A 20490-nucleotide genomic window follows, 5' to 3' on the forward strand; every position below is an offset into this window, starting at 1 on the left:
GTTTTGCCAACTACAGTTACAATTATTGAATCAGGAGCATTTAGTGATTGTTATTTTAAGAATTTTACTTTGTTTGAAGGATTGTCGATGATTAACTCAAGTGTATTTTCAAATTGTGTCAATTTAGAAAATTTGACAATCCCAAGTACCATAAAAGTTATCGGAAGTTTTGCCTTATCAAATACTCTTGTATTTAATCTTTCTCTTCCAGATACTTTTGTAGAAATTCAAGATTTTGGACTTGCAAATAGTAATATTCATTGGATAAAATATCCATATACAACAAAAATTGGTCAGTATGCTTTTTCAGGCTGTACCTTGCAAACATTAACAATTCCATATGGTGTCACTTATATTGGTAATTATACATTCGCAGGTAGCTTTTTAGTTTGGTTGAAATGTCCAGAAACATTAAATCAGATAAGATCAAATGCGTTTGATGGATCTAAAATATTAAAGGTTTTTCTTCTGAATCATTTAATTGATATTGGCCCTGCAATATTTCAAAATTCAATGTTAAAGCATTTTACCCTTTCTGAAGGATACACATTCATTCCAGAAGCGATGTTTAGCTTTTCTAAATTAAGAGAGTTCACAATTCCAAGTTCTGTTACAAGAATCGAAAGATGGGCATTCAGAGGTTGCAATATTGAAACAATAATTATCCCTGAAACCATCACACAGATACAAACAGGAACATTTATGGATTCTCAACTTCGTACTATGCGTTTGCCATCTGTTCTTTCAAGCATTGATGATTATGCGTTTTATAATAGTAAATTGCAATTTATTGATCTTCCATATGGAATTAAAACAATTGGTGATAGTGCTTTCGGATGTACTCCAATGGGAAACATTACTATTCCAAGCAGTATGACAGCAATTGGTACAGGCACATTCAAGGATTCAAATGTTTCCATAATTCATCTTCCTAGTACAATAAAATCAATTGGAAATTTTGCATTTTTCAACTCATCTTTAATATCAATCAACTTAACATCAGGAATGAGTGTAGGAAATTGTGCCTTTGCGTGGACTCCAATGCCAAATATCACATTACCAAGTGACAGAAATGCAATTTATGACTATGAATATGCATATACAAACTTACAATATTTCAATATTCCGGATAGTGTGAAATCAATTGGAAAATATGCATTTGCAGGCTGTTATTTTGATGAAATTAGAGTTCCCAAAAGTGTTACTTCACTAGGAGAAAGTGTATTTCGTGATACTTGTATCAAAAAAATATATCTTTCTTCTACATTAAAATCAATTGGTCAGTATTGTTTTATGAATGCAACTTGTGAATTAGTTGATTTTCCTGAAGGCTTCACCAGCCTTAGTTCATTTTGTTTTCAAAAATGCAATATTCCATCATTGAGAATTCCAAATTTAGTAACTTATATTCCCACAAATACATTCGATAGCAGTTTGATTCGTCATCTTTAGCTTTCAAATTCTATTACAGCTATTGATAATGATGCATTCTTTAAAACCCGTGGATTAGAGGAGCTAGAACTTCCTGAAACTCTAAAATATATTGGTTTATATTGTTTCGAATTATCATCACTTAAAACAATCAGAATTCCATCAAAAGTCGAATATCTTAAAGAGGGAACATTTCGGAACTCTCAACTCGAAACAATATATCTTTCAAATGGATTGAAATACATTGAAAAACTTGTATTTTATAATACACGTCTCAAATATGCAGAAATGCCAGAAAGTCTTGTTTCTATTCAAGAAAATGTTTTTTATAACACATCATTATCGTATTTGAATCTAAAAGAAAACTTCACAACTTTATATTCCTATTCTTTAGCATCAAGTAATATTTCTCAGATTACATTTCCACGCTCTATCAGAAATATATATTCATATGCATTTAAGAACACATCAATAACAAGTATTATTATTCCTGAGGGTTTAACATATCTTGGAGGTTATGCATTCTGTGACACAATAATCACATGTATGGAACTCCCATCTTCACTTCAAACAATCGGAAGTTATGCCTTTCAGAATTGTTCTGTGGAAAGTCTCGAGCTAAAGGAAGGTCTTGTGACACTCTCGGATTATGCTTTTTACAACAGTAGTATCAAAAGAATAAATATTCCTTCATCAGTCAAACAAATTGGGAACTATTGTTTCTTTAATGCTCCTATTAATTCCCTTGTTTTCCCAGAAACAGCAAACAATGTAACAATTGGTAAATTTGCATTCGCCTTCTTAAATCACGAGAACATCACAATTCCTGAAGGAACTTTATTTATTGATCAACATTCATTCAGAGGGATTTGCACAAGTAATATTTCATATCCATCTACATTGAATATTGGTAATTGGTCATTTACAGATGCATTCTCTGATGAGCTATTTATCCCTAATAACACAGAAATCATTAATGATTATTCTTTTGCATCAAGCAATATTAAAAAGATCCAAATTCCTTATTCAATGATGCACATTGGAATTGGTGCTTTCATGGCATCAGCAATCAATGAGACATTCATTCCAAACAATACATTTGTGGATCATAATGCCTTTGATGATTGCACAGAGTTGACATACATTAACATAAGCGAAAAAAGCATAATAAATTATGATGTCTTCAATAATTGTTATTCAATAAAAAATATTACAACATATGATGACATCAGATTAGAAGGATATGCTTTCTTCAATGTTACAAACGTAACAATTTCTCACTTAGGAATTCATGATATGAGAACAAGGATGACAAAAGATGCCTTTGAACCAATTATTTATATTTCATACGTAAAATGTTGCTACAAATCTCCAAAGTTTTGCCATCACATTCCAACAAACATCACATCTTGCGAAGGAGTATTCAATTGCTTTTCATACAATAAACTTGTATATAGAAACTACTATGCAAATTTGGCTACCATGTTTCTTACAAGAATAGATTTTGATTAACATTTTATTTTACATTTATTTATTAATAAACATGTATGATTTACCTTTTAAATATTTATTTTCTACTCATATATGATTTTGATTTGATATCTATTCAATTTTGTCACTTTTTATCGAGATTTTATTTTTTGAATTCTCAATGTTAGCGCAACAAAACAATCTTCCAAAGCTTTTGAAATCGGCAAGTTTCAGAATTATTCTTCCAGCATACACGCAAATCCAACCACAAGATATTTCTAAAATAAAAACCCGTAATTGGTTAGTTCCAGGTGAAAAAACAATTATTTTCATTGAAGTTAAGAACTGTGTTGGCTCAATGGATGCCTTCTTATTTTATTGCACTATCGTTGACTTACAAAAAACACCAAATCCTCCAGAACCAGCGAATTATGTCCCAGTTGGCGGATTAATTCCAAACTATACACTTCCGAATATACAATCATTCAAAACACCTGATGGTATCTTATATTTCCCTATTAGATTAACTGTTCCTCTTACTTGCGCTCAAAATGTTTCATTAGATGCATTTTGCCTCAGAGAAACAGAGCCTGTCTCCAAGCTCAAATGCTTCTCATTTTCTCCATTCAAGATTTATAAGACTCTTAACTTCACTCCTCAATCAATGGTAGTTTCAATCAATGTTAACGTCAATTTCCCACAGCAGTGGACTGATTCTGTTTCCATTCTCTCTGCTGCTTTGAAATTCAACGAAAAAATCGTTTCAGAAACTGATTTCTCTCAAAAAATCGCGATTATTTCTACAGCTGACACTTCTCTACAAATTTACGATGGAGATATTGTCACATGCGTATTTGCTCTTAAGCCTTTGAATGATTTAGGCGGAAGTGCGATGGCAAACCTTCCATTAGTTTTTAATTTGACATGGAGAGCCGATGGATCAGACTACGTGTCCTCCTTCCAGTTCCAGTCTGGTACACAGCCTTCCGATCTTGTTATTACGGCTCCTTCCGTCAAAGCTGATCTTCTCAAGAATTCAAGAATGCCGATAACCATTTCAAGTGTTGGCGCCGCACTTCCACGCTCTGTTACACTCAACTTCGGATCAGGAAACATCCAGCCAATGACGAGATCCATAAAACTCGATTTCACCAGCGAATCTACAGTTAAAATCATTGATTATAACTTTATCCCGTTGGTTAGTGGACATCATGAGCTTGATATCAGCGCGGAATGCGATGGAAAAATACTTCGACCATTATTCCCAATTTTTGTCGAAGTTTCTAAGCATGAATAAACCCTACTGTTTTGATTTAATATTCGTTCATTTATTTATGATGAAGAAGTAAATTTTTTTTGGAAATATTTTTTTGATCAAAAAAAAATATTTATATTGTAGAGGCGAAATTTCGAGATTTGTAGAAATAAAAAGGATATTTCTAAATATGTAAGCAAATTTACTTAAGGAGAGTGCCGTTGAACTTCTGAACGAACCATTCCTTAGCCTCCTCACGCTTGACGCGCTGGTTTGGACCAATGCGGGACTGGCAGTGCTTGCGGCGAGAGATACGGTTGCCTGGGCGCTCGAGAACGACATAGAGATCCATACCGTGGATACCGATATCACGATCGTACTTGAGACCAAGATCGATGTGCTCCTTGATGCCGAAGCCGAAGTTGCCTTCAATTGAGAAGCAGCGTCCGGAAATTTCATAATCGTGGACTTGGAGAGCGCGGTTAAGGATTTCGAGGGCCTTTGGACCACGGATTGTAGCGTAGGCGGCGATCTTATCGTTACGACGGATGCCGAACTTTGGAATTGTACGGTGGGAACGGGCAAGCATAGCCTGCTGCTTTGTAAGCTGTTCAATAACGCGGGAAGCACGTGTAACCTGATCACCGACAGCACCTGGGTTGATGTTGATGCAAAGCTTTGCAACACGGATCTCGTTGAGCTTGTTAGACATCGAAAGGCCGACCAAAGAAACCGTTCAAACCGAAAATTTTAGGTCCTCTGATTTTAGTATTATTAATACCTCAAACAATTAAAAATTATTTTGCACCTAAAATGACAGGATTTTGAAAGAATCAATTTTTTATGATCTAGGTCAATTTCACTGATACTTTGATAGAAACACACTGCTGAGAAACGTATGTTGATTTGAGTATCAAATTTAAATGGAAATGAATATTTAAAAATGAAGATATAAAATCAGTTATTATTTTTGACTAATTATTAAAGCATTAATTAAAACTCGTCAGAGTGGTAATATTTAGATAATTAAAACAGTATAGATTTAGTATTAAATAACAAAAGTTAGATAAGTATCAACAATACGTAAGAATATGAATTGTACTTAAGACCACAGAGAATATAAAGTGAACACAACCGATAAAAATACAATTAATTCGCATAGATATTGGATGAACTCTATCAAAGTGCATAATTTGAAATCCTCTTCAGGTTTTTTATCTTTTTGATCCGAACCTTGATTAGGCGCATGGTCTGATGAAATGATTTGCTCTTTTGGTTTTTCTGGATCTTGATCATCATCAACATCCATAAGATTATCATCAAGAATGATAGCTACATCATCAGCTTCATCATATTTTGCTAAGTTTCGAAGAAGAGTTTTATAATTTGTATGCATTTCTTTCAAATACTTCTTTGCTTTTCTTTTTGTCTTATTGTCCCAATCATCTGTTTTATTTACGATTAAATTAATCGTGTTATGCATAGCATCTAGTTGTTCATGAGTTTGATTTAGTAAATCGCTTGCGATTGCTCCTTCAGCGTCACTTGATGATGAAAGAGAATCATAACTAGAACAAGCTTTGTTATACTGACTCATTAATTTATCATGAAGATACTGATAAGAATCTTCATCCATTTCAAAAAAAAATTATAATTAAAAGGGGTTATTTTTCCTAAAATATAAAGGGGAGTTGATAAAAAAATATAAAAAAAATCAATGCATCCATTTGTTGTTGGTTTTCTTTTTACTTTTATCTTACTATTGGTAGCATTAATTGTTCTTAGAATAACAATTCCATATGCCTCAAAGATGTTTGGAACTCGCCCAATTCCATATAAAATGACGAAAGAATCTACTGATTGGCTCAACTTTATAATTTACAGAGTATTGACTCACTTCCAAACTCCTGAATCAATTGCTAAAATCAATGCTCTTGTTAATGACAAAGTTAAACCGGCAAAATTTGAATTATTAACTCTTGGCAACTCCCCAGTTATTCCTTATGTTGCTACTTTAGATGTTAATAATAAGGATGATATTAAGATTCTTATCCCACTTACATGGGAAGAAGGACCTTCATTGAATTTTTCAATGCTGAATGAGAATCTTACAGCAGAAGTTGACTTAAAGTTATTCAAAGGAACTTTGCTTGTTTCCTGGCCAACTAATCAAGAAATTGATCTCGAAATCAGATTCATCAATGACTGTAAGATCGATTTTGATGTATCTCTCATTCTTTTCAAGAATACTTGGTTACCATTATCATCGATACCATTATTTGGTCCAGTCATTAAGGGACTTATTTCATTCTTCATGACCAAGGGTGCAATCAAAGTCAAGGCGGAAATCCAGATTCCTGATGAGCTCAGATAAATATAACATGACTAAATATGTTTATTATCAAAACAACTTATTTTTCATTCATACAATCAAATTTACTATAAAAATGTTTCGTTTCTGTTGAGTTCTATATGTAATGTCATAATCATCATTCAACTCGTTTCTTTTCATGAAATTTATTTTTAAATTTGATTTATTTAGAGAATTTTACAAAAAATTCCTTTGCAATATATAATATATCAATAAATAAGAATTATTGATGATATACTTTTCTCATAAATTTTCCAAATAAATCAGAAAAATCAAAATTTAAAATGAATTTCAACAATTTTTCATTTCATTTTAGAAAAATCAAAAAAATTTTGGAATTTGGAAAGATGTTGTTTAGGTTTAATTTCAACAGTAATGCATAGTTTTTCCATTGTACCATATTGTTTCAACATATTTACATTCAGAATATATATATCTCTGCAGTTAGTAAGCTTAAATGATTACCGAGTAAGTTAATTAGATTAAGACATATTTATTTGTAGTCTGAATTAAAGAAAAAATAAAAAATAATTTAATGGTCAGTAAATGTCCAGACACCCTTCTTGTCTGCAAGCTTACCGCAAATAAGTTCATGTTCGCTACCGTAGTCATTTAAGAATGTAGCATCCTGAACAATAAGTGGGAGGTTTGTTGTAACATTCTTGAGAAGAACTGGCTCACCAATATGAACTGGTTCGCCTTCCATCTCCATCATTGTATCTCTGCCGACACTTTCAACACGCCAAATTGCTTGTGGTGTTTCTTTTTCGGTTGAATATACAAGTTGCTTGCGAGAAACGCGAGAGAAGTGAGACCAGTCAAGGTGGTGTGAAGCGATGTAGAATGGATTTGGTCCAAGGGAATCTGATGAAGAAATTAAGAATTCATCGCCGAAGCAAAGAACGTCGTCTTCTCTTGTTTCCTTTGGAGCACCGTTGTTATTGCATTGCTTAAGTACCCAAACATTACGAGCTGTGACATCGTCTGTGCGGCAACCTGTAGCAGAATACATGCCTTCTTCGACGTGTTCAGCATCTCCTGGATCGCATCCGAGGAAGCATTCTAAACCAGCGTTCTTGATACGGATCATTGTTGAGTAGTGAACTAATCCGTCCTCTTGTGGAGGTGGCATTTGAACCATTACGAGATTTTGGCGAATACGCTGAATTGTTAAAGTTCCAGCGGCCTTTTTCTCAAGGAATTCACGCATTTTCTCATCTTCTAATACCATTTCTTCATACCAGTTGCCAATGCGAGTTGTCGGTTGGTAATGGTTCTGCATATCTTAATAAAAAAAATAACGGATTTTAATACGGTTTGAACGATAAAATTACAACTATTGAAAGGTAAAAAATGGAATCAACTGATAGTCCTAAGAAAAGTATGATATTACGCAGCCGTAAAAATCTCGATATGCATATACTCGATATGCCTATCGATATTGATGAAGAATTAAGTAACTTAGTCACTCAAATTGAACAAAATACTTTCTCAATTTTATCAATTAAACAGAAATTTGCACTTATGAAAAAGAATGGCGATGAGTTCAAGCAAGAGGCTCATTCAAGACTCGATTCATTTAATAAATTGATTGAAAATCTTGAAAATAAAACACTTGAAACTTTCGATTCTTACAGTGCTCGTTTAGATAATATGGAAATATTATCATTCAGACCGTCAATGTTCCATCCAGCTAAGTCATTTACAATTCCTACAAATAACGAGATTACTACTATCAGTAACACTGATGATTTCATCTTCATTGGCACTGATATTTCCATGATTTTCGTTTTTAGCTTTGATACATTACAGAAATTTGTTGATTTAGGTCCATTTGATAACAATCCAATCACTAAGCTTTGTTCATTCAAAATAGATACTACAACATATGTATTATCATATACGAATACCAGAACGGTTTTCATTTCAGATCCTAATAAACCAGCTTTTCAAGTTAAACATAATGGACATAACTTTATTTGCTGGCCAAGCTCTTTGAGCTGCAAATACAAATTTGCTATTTTCCGTCAGAAAGAAATCCGTCTTTTCTCGAACAGTTTAGAACAGTACGATACCTTGACTTTGACAGCCACTTTAGGCGCAGGAGGAGTTGATAGCTTAGTTACAGCCTACGAAAAAACCGTTACTGTTGTCAATTTTGGAGAGGAAGAAGAGACAAGACGAACGTTTGATTTTAACTTCGAAATTACTCACTTGACCGCATCAAAATCTTTCTTCTGCGTATCAGGAAAAGAAGAAATCGTAATTTGCAATTATGAAGGAGAAAAAAGACAAATTAATTTCAATAATCCTACCTCGTTTTTGACTTCTAATGAATTCTATATTTTCAGAATAGCTAATAAGATGATGATTGAAGTTTACGATGCTTTTGGTAAAAATAAAGTAATTTATGTCGGAAGCGATAACTGGTCACCTCATGATGGCCATGATGCTCCTTCTGCAGCATGCTTATGCGACTCTGTAATTATGACAGGAAAATCGACCAAATGCGTAATTTGGTCTGAATAAAATTTTTGTTTGTATATCTTTATTATTAAATCCAGAATATTTTTAGGAATTCCAACATGCAATGTACTGGAGGAATAGATATTAGCCCGGAAACATTAGATTGCTAATTAATATCAAAACCTAATGAAACGTCGATGGTTCATTAATTTGAATCTATTAAACATTACAACTAGATAAGTACTTAAGGTTTTAATCTGCCATAAAGTTGTTAATGATGTAAATTCATACATAGCTCATAATATTGATTTTAACGAGGATTTCTGATAACGTATAAGGTATTTTCGCACATGCTTGCAATTCTCGTAAGGAGCAAATATAAACAAACGTCAGTAAGAATATTGTCCTTTCTCATATTTAATATTATATCGTTATATATTTAATAAGACACAATATCATACACTTTCAGTAAGTATATTTTGTTGAAGGATTATTGTATGATAGAAATCGAGAATTTGCATTTCAATAATTTCGTTTTAATTTTTGACTTTCTGCATTAAATAGACCATATATCCATTAAACTTTTTCTGATATTGGACGGAACTCCATTCAATAAACTTAAGTGGATAATTCTACGGATGTCAATTGATAAATTATCCACTTTCTTCATCATTGTATCCTTAATTAGAGCCAATACTTAACATCCAATAATTTAAGATGATTAATTTTTCAAAATTTCAAAAATTTGCAAAAAAGTTGAATAAATACCCAAACATGCGAAATAATAATATCTTTCATCTTCGTTTTAATTTGACTCATAAAATCAAGTGGAATTAGTATATCCTGGGTTTAATCTTTTGTTTAGTTGTAAAATCTTTGACGTAAATTTACAAAATTGATAAAATAAATTTGTAAAAAACCTATCCTGGACGATAATTCTTCTGAAAATTGAGAATAAATCGTTTTCCCTAAATCAATCGAGTTCTGATATCATATGAGTATATATCCGAAGTTTCATTTTTGAGCTTTGAATGTTCTCCCGAACACAAAAAATTGAAAGAAGTCATTCAACAAAATATCAATGCAAATAAGTGTCTTCTTACACGATTCAAACAACGAAATCAAAGAGATATCAGTCCACAAGACCGATCCAGTTCAAGTTCTTCAAGATGAAATCAAAGGAAATGACAAGAGATTCATAATGTACAAAAACTCATTACTAATGACTTCTTTTAGTTTTCAGTTCTTTGGCATCAAAGATGGTGATCATTTATACGTACTGCGAACAAAATATGGCAATAAGAAAAGAGAAATGGCCGAAACATCAAAATCTTTATTACAAATGCAACGAAGCAGCCGCTGTTGCATGATTCTTTCAAATAACAATGTAGAAGTTATAGATAAGTCAGCTTTACTAGAATGCACACGCTTGTTAGACCTCATGTACCTACGTGATGATTACTTGTCACCAGCTAGCCGTCGCGGACCAGAAATCATGGCTTCTGATGCCTCTCAAGCTAGTAATTCTTCGAAGAGCATTATTCCTACGGTTCGTCTTAACGAGCCATCATCAGAAGTATTGCCAATCTTTTGGAACCCAGGCCATAAGAGATTGCTCTCATAAGGAAAGAATTCGATGATTTTATGCTACTGATACGATTTCCTACGTCCGAATCCGTGTCTTTGGTCTTGAAATTACGTAGAGGTTATTCGTTCGAAGTACAACGATATATATCGTCACGAATTTTTTTGACACTTTTTAAGTGTCAAAACGAGAGTTAATCTCCGAGTTTATTTTGAAGAATCCTACTTCTTCTGCAATGTTGCTTCTGAGTTAAAATCTCCCGAAAAGTGACAAATTTTCACATCCCAAAAACCGATTGCGTTTATTCAAACCACAAATTAATTATGTTTAGTAAACTTTTTATTGTATGTATTAACCGATTCATATTTTTATTTCACTTTGAGTCATGATTTCAAATGTGCTTTCTTCATCAACTTACATTGATGAAATTATTGATTCAAATTACATTGCCTTCGTATTTTTCATGTGATTCATCAAAAAATATGAAATATTGCTTCGATTCATTGAAACCAAATGGATAAAACTTGCTTTATTACAGCCATATAAGATTATATTACAGACAATTCATTATGTAGGGTATTTTATGTTCTGATAGTTACAATCCAGTATGCAATATTGCTTTATACTCTTGCATCAATAAGGTGCTTTATACTCTTGCATCAATTTAGATACTTGTTCTAAACATGTAACAATTTCGAGAGTTAAGCTTTATGGTCTCTTTAAAGTTAAAATTACGATAATATATAAATTTTGATCGTGTTGATGGAACAAGCCTAGGCTATTTTTTAGAACATACAGATTGACTTGGATTCCAAATGGAAAAATGAAATCGTTTTTCTTTTTCAACCATTTAGAGTAAAATGCCCTAAACCTGAAAATAATCATTATTTCTTTTGAAGAATCTATTCTACTAATTAAATGAATTAAGAGATTCAAGTATGATCGATCGATTATCAATTCATTCACAATCTGTAAATTTATTGAGTTTTTTTTATACGATTTTTGATTATTTTGAAAGATATCGAGATTTTATTGTGAATATATATTCTGATTTTTTCCTTGATACCTCAAGCAATCAACCTCAATTTTTCCTATAAATTTTTATTCATTAGATAAAAATATATGATTGTTATTACTCATTAACTTTTTCATTATTCGTTTTAACCTTATTTGACAAATATAAAATAACGATAGTCAATTTTTCAATACATTTGACACTTTTATATTTAATTTTGATAAACACTTCATTATCCGTTTTGACAACGAAACAAAATTCACGAAAAATCATTTAATATATAATTTAAAGTATTGCAAGTTTGATAAATACGTTATTATTCGGATATTTTTCAAATTTGTGAGTAACTTCCGAAAATTTTAATATGCTAGCGGCATATATCTTGGTTCATCGATTTAGCAAACTTGTTGCATAGGGTTAAATCTCCACATTTTAAATTTATTAATAATCAAAAATCAATCTCATTATTTTTTCACAAATTTAAATTTGATCCTTTGAATAAGTCATATGATATATTCTCACAATCCATGATATTCACTTTCAATAGGAATTGTTGTTAAATTTTCTGAGCTTTCCACAATTTTTTATATTTCTTATTTATTTGATATTTTTAATTTGCCAAACTCTCCTAATAATATTAAAAAATTTAAATAAATCGTAACCGAAAAAGTTTTCACAATACAAAAATTGGGTTATATAATTAAGAATACTAATTTTCTAGGTCAATTATAATTTAATAACGTGGGAGGATGAATAATAAGTTAATAAAGTTCCCAAATTTACACAGAAAACCGCACATTAATTCAATATATTCGTAAACTTTTGTTTACAAATAAAATTAATTTATACGTAATTTTTTTTTAGAATTATGGCTACCCAACAACAAAAACCACTCCTTCCCCCAATAAGTTCTTTTGCAACAGGTATGCCATTGTTAAATGTTGATTTAGGAGTTCAACAACCTCCATCATATGAAGAATACCAGTATCCTCCTGTGATTTCACAACAAAATTCGATACCACTTTTTCCAAAGATTATAAAAGGAAAACCAACAACATTTTCTGTGCTTGAGGATATCTCAATCCTCAAGGCAATGCGTTTATATATTGGAAAAAACGTATCTCTTAAAATTCCTTGGTCATTCTGGCAATTATATCGACGTTATACTGGTAGTCAAAGAAGTGATTCATCACTATATCATCATTGGAATGGTGCAATGGTTAAAAAATATGGTAACTTCATTAAAGATGGAAAAATTGATGAGTGCATCCAATGGGCAGAATCCACTCTTGATCTTGATGCAGTTTCTGGAGATGTAGAACCAGATGCTAAACCAATAGAACCTCGTGCTTTGGTACATACACAATCTCAACAAGTTCTTCCTCCGTATTTTAACTTCCAAACTATGTCAGATGATACTAATGGACACTCTAGAGGATTAACTCATTTCCAATCTCTCAACGAAGCTGATAGATATTTTCAACCGATAAGAAAATGAAAATAACGCAAACAATCCGATATTACCATGTAATGTTTTGCATATATTTTATTTTATACATGTATTTGTTTTGTATTTTTAAAATATGAATATTTAAACCTAAGTATACATCATTTATAATACGCTGGTATTACCATTTTTGAATCATCGATTTCGGAGTATTATGCGATCTCTGATTTCTAAAATTATTTTTTGATAACGGAATATGAATAAAACATAATCATACACTTTCAAGAATTTATCCTATCACTGTGAGTTTATAAGAAGATTTGAAATCAAAATTTCGGAAAAAAAAGAGGAATTGCTTTCAAATAATATTGAAAATTTTATTTCTTTCTTGGTGACAAAACAGTATTTCTCATGTTAGTGAGAGCAGACTTAACAAGAACTGATACAGGGGTATGTATGTTAGGATCAGTGTTTGAAAGTAGGAATTGAATAATATTATCTGCAGAAACCTTTCCACCACTAACACTACATTGATTTACAATCTTAAGAGCTGCAGATCCGCTAATATTGAAAAGAGATAAGGCAGTCTCAGCTTGCATCTTTGTAAGGAGTTTACGGGGTCCAACCGCTCCACGAATGAGCCTTTCATTTCTCTCATTTGCGAGGTTCGATGATTTAGCTGAGATAGGAGCTTGACCAACTGATTTTTTATCTAGTGTTTGCGTTTGATTCAACGATGAATCATCTTCATCTTGCAACTGTTGTTCCTCTGCTTGCTGTTCGCGCTTCTTTTGAGTTACTGAGAAACAGCGTGGTATATTTGACTTCTTTGCTGTTGGTTTTTCTGAAATTGTTGAAATTGCTTGTTTTGACTTACGATTAGGTGGATAGATAAGGAGAACATAAGGATCATTCTTAGGATCAAATATTATATCTTCGTCCTTATCAGATATTTGTTGGTTTTCTTCATTTCCAGAAGATTTTGCTTGCTTAGGGGAAGAATTTACCAGTATTTCTTCACTATTCGCTTCTTCATTTTCTTCTTTTGTTTCTTCTTCTCCCTCTTGCTTGGACACTTCTAACACAAGTTCATCCTCTTCTGCAGGTATTGAATCTTCAACTTTTTCCTTCCCTTCATCAACATCTTCTTTATTTTCATCAGTATTTTCATCGTTATGTATTTCTGCAACAAATTCAGATGCATTATTGATATTTGCTGAATCAATTAAACCTGAATCACCAAATTGTCCAAGTTCGTTGTTCAAAAACCTATTAACTTCATCTAGTATTTCTTGGGAATCTCCTCCTTTCAATGCATTGGTAGAATTTTCGTCTGTTTCCAGTTCTGAATTTTTCGAAAGTTTTTCTACATCAATTCCGTCTTTATTTTCAGTATTTTCTTCGGTTTTTTGATCAGTATCAGCTATATCTTGATCATCCTCATCTTTAATACCATGCTCTGCTAAAATTTGATCAATATTCAATTCTTCATCATCATCGTCATCACCAGCTTTCGGAAGACCTAATTCATCTTCTTGTTCTTCCTGTAAATTATCAATCTCTGTGTTATGATCATTAGTTTCCGTCATTTTATACAATTTTTCCTCAAAAAAATATTTAAACGTCTAATTTTATACCATATCAAAATTTTTGTTCCAAATTGATCACAGGCTAGAGTAATGACATTTCTGTTTCTGAAAATTGCTTTTCAATAAATGAATACAATTAATTTTATCTAAAATCAATAATTTTGTTCAAAATCAATGGCATTACTCGATTTAAATCGAAAAGCTGTGATAAAAATAAGTAATTCAACTAGATCTGTTGCAAAATCTGATAAATCTTTGAATTCAATTCTTCATTCCCCTATAAATCTAGATACATATAGACTCTAATGAATTAAAAATTTACATACCATAGAATACGTGATTCAGAATTATATATAATCTTATTATCCCACATATCTGAATCAGATTAAGACAAAAAATAAAAGAGCACATTAGAGTTCTGAGTTATTTAGGTAATTCATTTGTCAGATAGCTTTTAAACTGATCATGATTAAAAAGGTATTCGATTTAAAAGAATAATTTTTTAGTTATTCCTTATTAAAAAGAGGGTGTTCATTTGTGTGAGTACTTGCCAGAAATCTTTCCACGGCCATCCTTTGTTGTATAGGAACCGGAGACTTCCCATGGATTGGCATCATCATACTCGTAATCATTGGAAGACCACTTTCCAGAGATTTGACCACGGCCATCCTTTGTTGTGTAGGAACCGGAGACTTCCCATGGATTGGCATCATCATACTCGTAATCATTGGAAGACCACTTTCCAGAGATTTGACCACGGCCATCCTTTGTTGTGTAGGATCCGGAGACTTCCCATGGATTGGCATCACGATATTTTTTACCAATGTGTTGGAGGGCCTCGATGAGTTCAATTTGGTGTGCAGGGAAGAGTCCATTACTTTCTTCTACTGATGAATCTGGTAAAGTGTACTTCCATGTGCCATCGAGGAATCGCTTAATTCCGTACTTCTTGCCATCTTCTGTTGTGTATGAGCCAGAGAGTTCCCATGGGTTAGCATCATCATATTCGTACTCGTTGGAGGACCATCTGCCAGAGATCTGACCGCGGCCATCCTTTGTTGTGTATGAACCGGAGATTTCCCAATCATTATCGTAATCGTAATCATTGGAGGACCATCTGCCAGAGATTTGGCCACGGCCATCCTTTGTTGTGTATGAGCCAGAGACTTCCCATGGGTTAGCATCATCATATTCGTAATCGTTTTCTTCATAATCAGCGAAACGGATTTGACCCTGGATGCCATAGCCACTAGAACCGTAGTGACCACTGATGGACCAATCACCGGATGGAGATGTGTAACCAACACCAAGATCGTAACCATTTTCATCATCATAGTAGTAATTTGAGGACCACTTGCCAGAGATCTGACCACGGCCATCCTTTGTTGTGTATGAGCCAGAGACTTCCCATGGGTTAGCATCATCATACTCATAATCGTTTTCTTCATAATCAGCGAAACGGATTTGACCCTGGATACCATAGCCACCAGAGCCATAGTGGCCACTAACGGACCAATCACCACTTGGTGACTTATAGCCTACGCCGATATCGTAACCATTTTCATCATCATAGTAGTAGTTTGAAGACCACTTGCCAGAGATTTGGCCACGGCCATCCTTTGTACGGTAGGATCCAGAGACCTCCCAGGGATTAGCCTCGTCATAGAGACGGTATGCTATCAAAGATAACATTATAAATTTATAAATTTGACATCAATTGATTTTTTAATTCAAATTTTAAATAAACCTTTACGATGATTACTACAGTCTATTTGAATCAACAGCATAATGGTTCACGAATTAAATAAAATTAACATTGACCATTTCAATTGCGTCATATTTGTAAAAGTGACCATTTTGACGACGATATTGCCAAATTTGCTTATTGAATTTAAAATCAAATCCGATAAATTTTTAGTTATCTCCTATAATCACATCATATGGGGTAGGGTTAAATTAAATAAGATCATTTGTTCTTAATTTTTTGGCAGCGAAATAATCTCTTCCAATTGAAAAATTGAATCGCACATAAAAATAATCTTATAATAAATGAGGAAATATAATATAAATAGGTTGCATTGCAGTATTTATTTGATATGTCAAATTAATTTAATAATTCTTGATAAGTACATATATTTTAACCCCTAAGTTGATACACAATCCTAATATCGAGTTATTAGCTTTCTTATATATAATTTATAAAGTGAAGTGACACTATTATTCATTATTGAGTAAAATGGTTTAACGGAAACTATTACACACATTCTTGATTAGACAGGTTTTCATTAGTTTATTTCTATTTCACCTTTTGAAAAAATTGATTATAAATTTGATCGCAAATGAAGCATTCGAAGGTTGGATATGCTTTTATTTTATAAGTAATTATTATTCAAAGTTTACCCTATTAATAAATCGAATTTTGAAATCCTGAATTTCAAAAAAAAACCTTCATTATGATATTCTAATAAACCTTTGGATGAAAATAGCTAAAACAAATCCATTCTGCTCTATATATGCATTTCATTGGAATATATCAAAATATCTAAGATTAAATTCAGTATTTTCCATGAGAATAACCAATTACAAGGTTACCGATATTCTCATATTTATGTTGTTGTTAAAGAATTTACAAGTTTTATAAAACATTTTCAAATTTTGTTTTACTCTTTATTGAACAATTTAAAAATATAGTAAAAATCATGATTAGTTACGATAGCTGAACTTTCTGAAAGTGAAGTACAAAGCAGCTCCAACAGCAGCTGCAGCAGCAACTCCAATTACGACTGTTGTAACGATAGAAGTCTTCTTTGGCTCTTCATCATCGTTTTTAACAGAAGGAACCTCGATATTCTGAACTTTGTTTTCATCAAGATTTATATCGGATTTATGTTCTTCTTCGAGAGTTCCTGATGACGAGTTCTTTGTTTCTATCATCGATGGAGGGAATAATTCCGGTTTTTCTTCTGTTCTTGTTGCAGGAATTTCTTCGGATTTCGGAGTTTCTACCGGAGCAGGAGTTTCCTCTTGTTTTGGTGGCTCTTCGTGCTTCTCTTCTTCTTCCTTGAAGTCAATCTTGCGTTCTGGAGCTTGGGAAGGAACATCCATGTCAATTTGTCTGTCTGGGTTAGGATTGATGTCGAAAATGGAGGAAGATGGGGATCTAAGTGGACTCTGGACCTTAACGAAGTGATCAGCGGCCTCGGAAAGATCGATATCGGTCTGACCAAAATGTTTTGGTCGAGATCCTGAACTTGAAGAGGACGAACCATCCTTGAAATGCTTTCCGCGCTGTTTGGCGACCTTGCTGATCTCCTGGGAGTCCTTTAAATGCCTTGTTCCGCTTTGGACTTTGAGGATATCTGGGAAATCAACTGAATAAACAATTTTGTCCTTAGGAGATGTCAACAGGACAACATCATTGCTCTTGGCCATTACGGATCCGAATCCTTGTAAGTTGTTAGCGATATTTCCGAAATTTTCAACGGCAAGTGTTTCATTTGACCGGATATTGTACATTTGGATCTCTCCTTTAGCAGAAAGAATGACAATGTGGTTGTTGATCGCAAAAATCGAATCAATACTCGAATGATGAAGATTGATATCCAATTTTGTCCAAATTCTATCCTTCAAATCGAAGAAATACACATCAGTAAATGTTGTTTTCTCGTTTGTACCGCCGATAATGAACATTTTATCGCCTAAAACCACTGCATTGTGGTTTGATCGAGCTGGAGGAGCATTTTGTGCATTGATCTGCTCGGAAGCTCCGGAGTTTGGATCAATCATGACCAAATCATTGACAAACTTGGTTGTCGACGTTTGTCCTCCGAAAACATAGAGATAATTATCGTAAGAAATGAGGGATTCGCCGGTTCTTGGGGTGTAGAATCCAGTTATCTTCTTTGCTTCGACGGAATGTGTATGCGGATCGATGACATAAAGGAATCCAGTGGAAATTATGCAAATTGTGTGGCCAATTGAGACAATTTTAGGACTTTTGAGGGCAGGAAGTGGACATTCTTCATTTGTAACAGCTCTGGACTTGAAATCAGAGCTGATACTGAGGTAATGAATATTATTATAATCTTTACCGCTAAAAATGTAAATTCTTCCGGAAATTCTGATCGCAAGGTGTTTTCCAACTATTGGGTAGCTCTCCTGAGCCTTGTTGGCCGTCCATTTGAATCCAAACTTGCAATTTGATTTTAACATCAACATTGTTAGTTGTTTTTCGTATTCTCCGAAGAATTTCTCGTAGTTCTCAACTGATTGGAAGTCAACCTGGTATTCGTGATGGTCTCTGAGCATTCTTTTCGCGTATTCTTTTCCGGATGCGTCAACAGTGATAGAAGTAGCGTTTGGCTTGCCAGGGATGAACGGAAATGCAGTTATAGGCGCATCAAATATAATTTTCTGGCCTTTGCTGCCGTCTTTGATGAACATCAAGATATCATCGAAGAAAAATATTGTTCCTGTGACATTTGAACGCTCAATAACCTGTACTGTGTATTCACTAAGTAATTGGCGTTGTTTGTCGAGGAAAGTAAACTGATCTGAGATCTTTTGCTGTAAATCAAATAACTTTTTCTGTAATTTAGCGGAAGTAGAGACTTGATCAATCTGCTTTGTAACAATATCGATTTGTTCGGCTGCGTACTTGATTAGATTCGAATCTGGATGAGATGGTGGAGTGTTTTTAACTAATTCTTTCATAAACAAGGTATAACGAGGCATTCTTTGAACAGGAGTAATAAGGTATGATTGGAAATTCTTTTCATTGCATTCCGATTGAAGTTTCTTGAATAATTTTGCAAATTTTGCCTTGGATTCATATCCACTTACAATTTGTTGAATTGTTTGGTAATTTGAGATGTACATTTGGCTGAATTTGAATATCTGAGAAAATTTAAGGAATGTTCCTGCAAAACAAGCTTCGTAATTCGATCCATTCGCTTTGAGTTCTTCTAAAAATAACTTATGGCAATTTAATATTGGCCCGATATTCTTGAATATCTGGTCCATATCAAGGGGATCCATTTTGATTACGTTTGCACAGTTTGGCTGCCAAAATTCGACAATTGTTGTCAAATCTTTGATATAAGTTTCTTCTGTATATATAATTTCCTTTTCGATGTTCACTCTTTTCTTAGTCTTATTAGTGAGTTCTTCAGTAATATCGAATTTAAGGAGTAAATCTTCGACTTGCGCTTTTCCGACCACTCTGGATGCGCTTTCATTCTCATCTACTTCTTCTTCTCCAAACATAAGTGATGGGTTTTGTATTGGAAGTCCAAGCTGATTTGTAATAGTTTCCATTAATTCTGCAGTATTCATTTGTTCAATTGTGGCTATATTGATTTTAGCATAATAAGGTGGAATATGAGGATTTTCTATAATTGGAGTGATTTTGATACTAAGGAAATCAGACTCAGATTTATCGAGAAATGTAAGCATGTTGGGGACATCATTATAAATATCAGGTCGCTTATCAAGTACAATATCTGGATATTCGTCCAAAATATTGCAGTCATCGGGTATTCTTTTGATAAATCGTGGTGTCTTGACAAAAAGAACCTTTCCTTCAGCATTATTAATGACAGAAAGCTGCTGAATGGTTTTTTCTTTAATAATATCCGCATCGTACACATTATTTGGAAGGCCAGGGGTACGGAAACAAACAAACTTCGACATTTTTTAATATTTTCAAAGAAAACCGCCTATAAATTTTCAAACTTTGTAAAGCAAACAAAATTTTCAATTAATTATGTCACTTTTCAAATATTTTTATTGCTTTTTTTTTCATTCTCCCAATAAAAAGTGAACTAATAATGATAATTAAATCTTCATCAATTTTTACTCAA

General features: G+C 33.1%; 13 protein-coding genes across 13 annotated transcripts; 7 read left to right on the plus strand and 6 right to left on the minus strand.

The window, feature by feature from the left end:
• Window positions 1-87: 87 nt before the first annotated feature.
• On the plus strand, window positions 88-1452 carry TVAGG3_1047540 (ribonuclease inhibitor domain-containing protein; the record flags this gene model as incomplete). The annotated part of the gene is made up of 1 exon (XM_001307331.1): window positions 88-1452. One exon carries the CDS (start codon window positions 88-90, stop codon window positions 1450-1452), a length of 1365 nt encoding a protein of 454 aa, XP_001307332.1.
• A 267-nt stretch (window positions 1453-1719) lies between these two features.
• On the plus strand, window positions 1720-2943 carry TVAGG3_1047550 (leucine-rich repeats (6 copies)-containing protein; the record flags this gene model as incomplete). Its single annotated transcript, XM_001307330.1, has 1 exon — window positions 1720-2943. The coding sequence occupies one exon, from the start codon at window positions 1720-1722 to the stop codon at window positions 2941-2943; it is 1224 nt and encodes a 407-aa protein (XP_001307331.1).
• Window positions 2944-3082: 139 nt separating this feature from the next.
• On the plus strand, window positions 3083-4198 carry TVAGG3_1047560 (uncharacterized protein; the record flags this gene model as incomplete). The annotated part of the gene is made up of 1 exon (XM_001307329.1): window positions 3083-4198. The coding sequence occupies one exon, from the start codon at window positions 3083-3085 to the stop codon at window positions 4196-4198; it is 1116 nt and encodes a 371-aa protein (XP_001307330.1).
• A 109-nt stretch (window positions 4199-4307) lies between these two features.
• TVAGG3_1047570 (rRNA binding) lies at window positions 4308-4877 on the minus strand (the record flags this gene model as incomplete). The annotated part of the gene is made up of 1 exon (XM_001307328.2): window positions 4359-4868. One exon carries the CDS (start codon window positions 4866-4868, stop codon window positions 4359-4361), a length of 510 nt encoding a protein of 169 aa, XP_001307329.1.
• Window positions 4878-5196: 319 nt separating this feature from the next.
• On the minus strand, window positions 5197-5803 carry TVAGG3_1047580 (uncharacterized protein; the record flags this gene model as incomplete). Its single annotated transcript, XM_001307327.1, has 1 exon — window positions 5259-5792. The coding sequence occupies one exon, from the start codon at window positions 5790-5792 to the stop codon at window positions 5259-5261; it is 534 nt and encodes a 177-aa protein (XP_001307328.1).
• A 65-nt stretch (window positions 5804-5868) lies between these two features.
• On the plus strand, window positions 5869-6542 carry TVAGG3_1047590 (uncharacterized protein; the record flags this gene model as incomplete). The annotated part of the gene is made up of 1 exon (XM_001307326.1): window positions 5967-6530. The coding sequence occupies one exon, from the start codon at window positions 5967-5969 to the stop codon at window positions 6528-6530; it is 564 nt and encodes a 187-aa protein (XP_001307327.1).
• Window positions 6543-7004: 462 nt separating this feature from the next.
• Window positions 7005-7819, minus strand: TVAGG3_1047600 (cilia- and flagella-associated protein 161 family; the record flags this gene model as incomplete). The annotated part of the gene is made up of 1 exon (XM_001307325.2): window positions 7060-7809. The coding sequence occupies one exon, from the start codon at window positions 7807-7809 to the stop codon at window positions 7060-7062; it is 750 nt and encodes a 249-aa protein (XP_001307326.1).
• Window positions 7820-7880: 61 nt separating this feature from the next.
• On the plus strand, window positions 7881-9056 carry TVAGG3_1047610 (WD40 repeat-like family; the record flags this gene model as incomplete). Its single annotated transcript, XM_001307324.1, has 1 exon — window positions 7881-9056. The coding sequence occupies one exon, from the start codon at window positions 7881-7883 to the stop codon at window positions 9054-9056; it is 1176 nt and encodes a 391-aa protein (XP_001307325.1).
• Window positions 9057-10063: 1007 nt separating this feature from the next.
• On the plus strand, window positions 10064-11656 carry TVAGG3_1047620 (ubiquitin-like family; the record flags this gene model as incomplete). Its single annotated transcript, XM_001307323.1, has 1 exon — window positions 10075-10617. One exon carries the CDS (start codon window positions 10075-10077, stop codon window positions 10615-10617), a length of 543 nt encoding a protein of 180 aa, XP_001307324.1.
• A 777-nt stretch (window positions 11657-12433) lies between these two features.
• On the plus strand, window positions 12434-13190 carry TVAGG3_1047630 (uncharacterized protein; the record flags this gene model as incomplete). Its single annotated transcript, XM_001307322.1, has 1 exon — window positions 12462-13091. The coding sequence occupies one exon, from the start codon at window positions 12462-12464 to the stop codon at window positions 13089-13091; it is 630 nt and encodes a 209-aa protein (XP_001307323.1).
• A 202-nt stretch (window positions 13191-13392) lies between these two features.
• On the minus strand, window positions 13393-14649 carry TVAGG3_1047640 (uncharacterized protein; the record flags this gene model as incomplete). The annotated part of the gene is made up of 1 exon (XM_001307321.2): window positions 13418-14629. The coding sequence occupies one exon, from the start codon at window positions 14627-14629 to the stop codon at window positions 13418-13420; it is 1212 nt and encodes a 403-aa protein (XP_001307322.1).
• A 398-nt stretch (window positions 14650-15047) lies between these two features.
• TVAGG3_1047650 (uncharacterized protein) lies at window positions 15048-16339 on the minus strand (the record flags this gene model as incomplete). Its single annotated transcript, XM_001307320.2, has 1 exon — window positions 15161-16321. The coding sequence occupies one exon, from the start codon at window positions 16319-16321 to the stop codon at window positions 15161-15163; it is 1161 nt and encodes a 386-aa protein (XP_001307321.1).
• A 947-nt stretch (window positions 16340-17286) lies between these two features.
• TVAGG3_1047660 (faciogenital dysplasia protein family) lies at window positions 17287-20325 on the minus strand (the record flags this gene model as incomplete). The annotated part of the gene is made up of 1 exon (XM_001307319.1): window positions 17333-20320. One exon carries the CDS (start codon window positions 20318-20320, stop codon window positions 17333-17335), a length of 2988 nt encoding a protein of 995 aa, XP_001307320.1.
• Window positions 20326-20490: the final 165 nt, after the last annotated feature.

Source organism: Trichomonas vaginalis, chromosome I, assembly GCF_026262505.1.
Source record: "Trichomonas vaginalis G3 chromosome I, whole genome shotgun sequence".
In the NCBI taxonomy this organism is placed as follows: Eukaryota; Parabasalia; order Trichomonadida; family Trichomonadidae; genus Trichomonas; species Trichomonas vaginalis.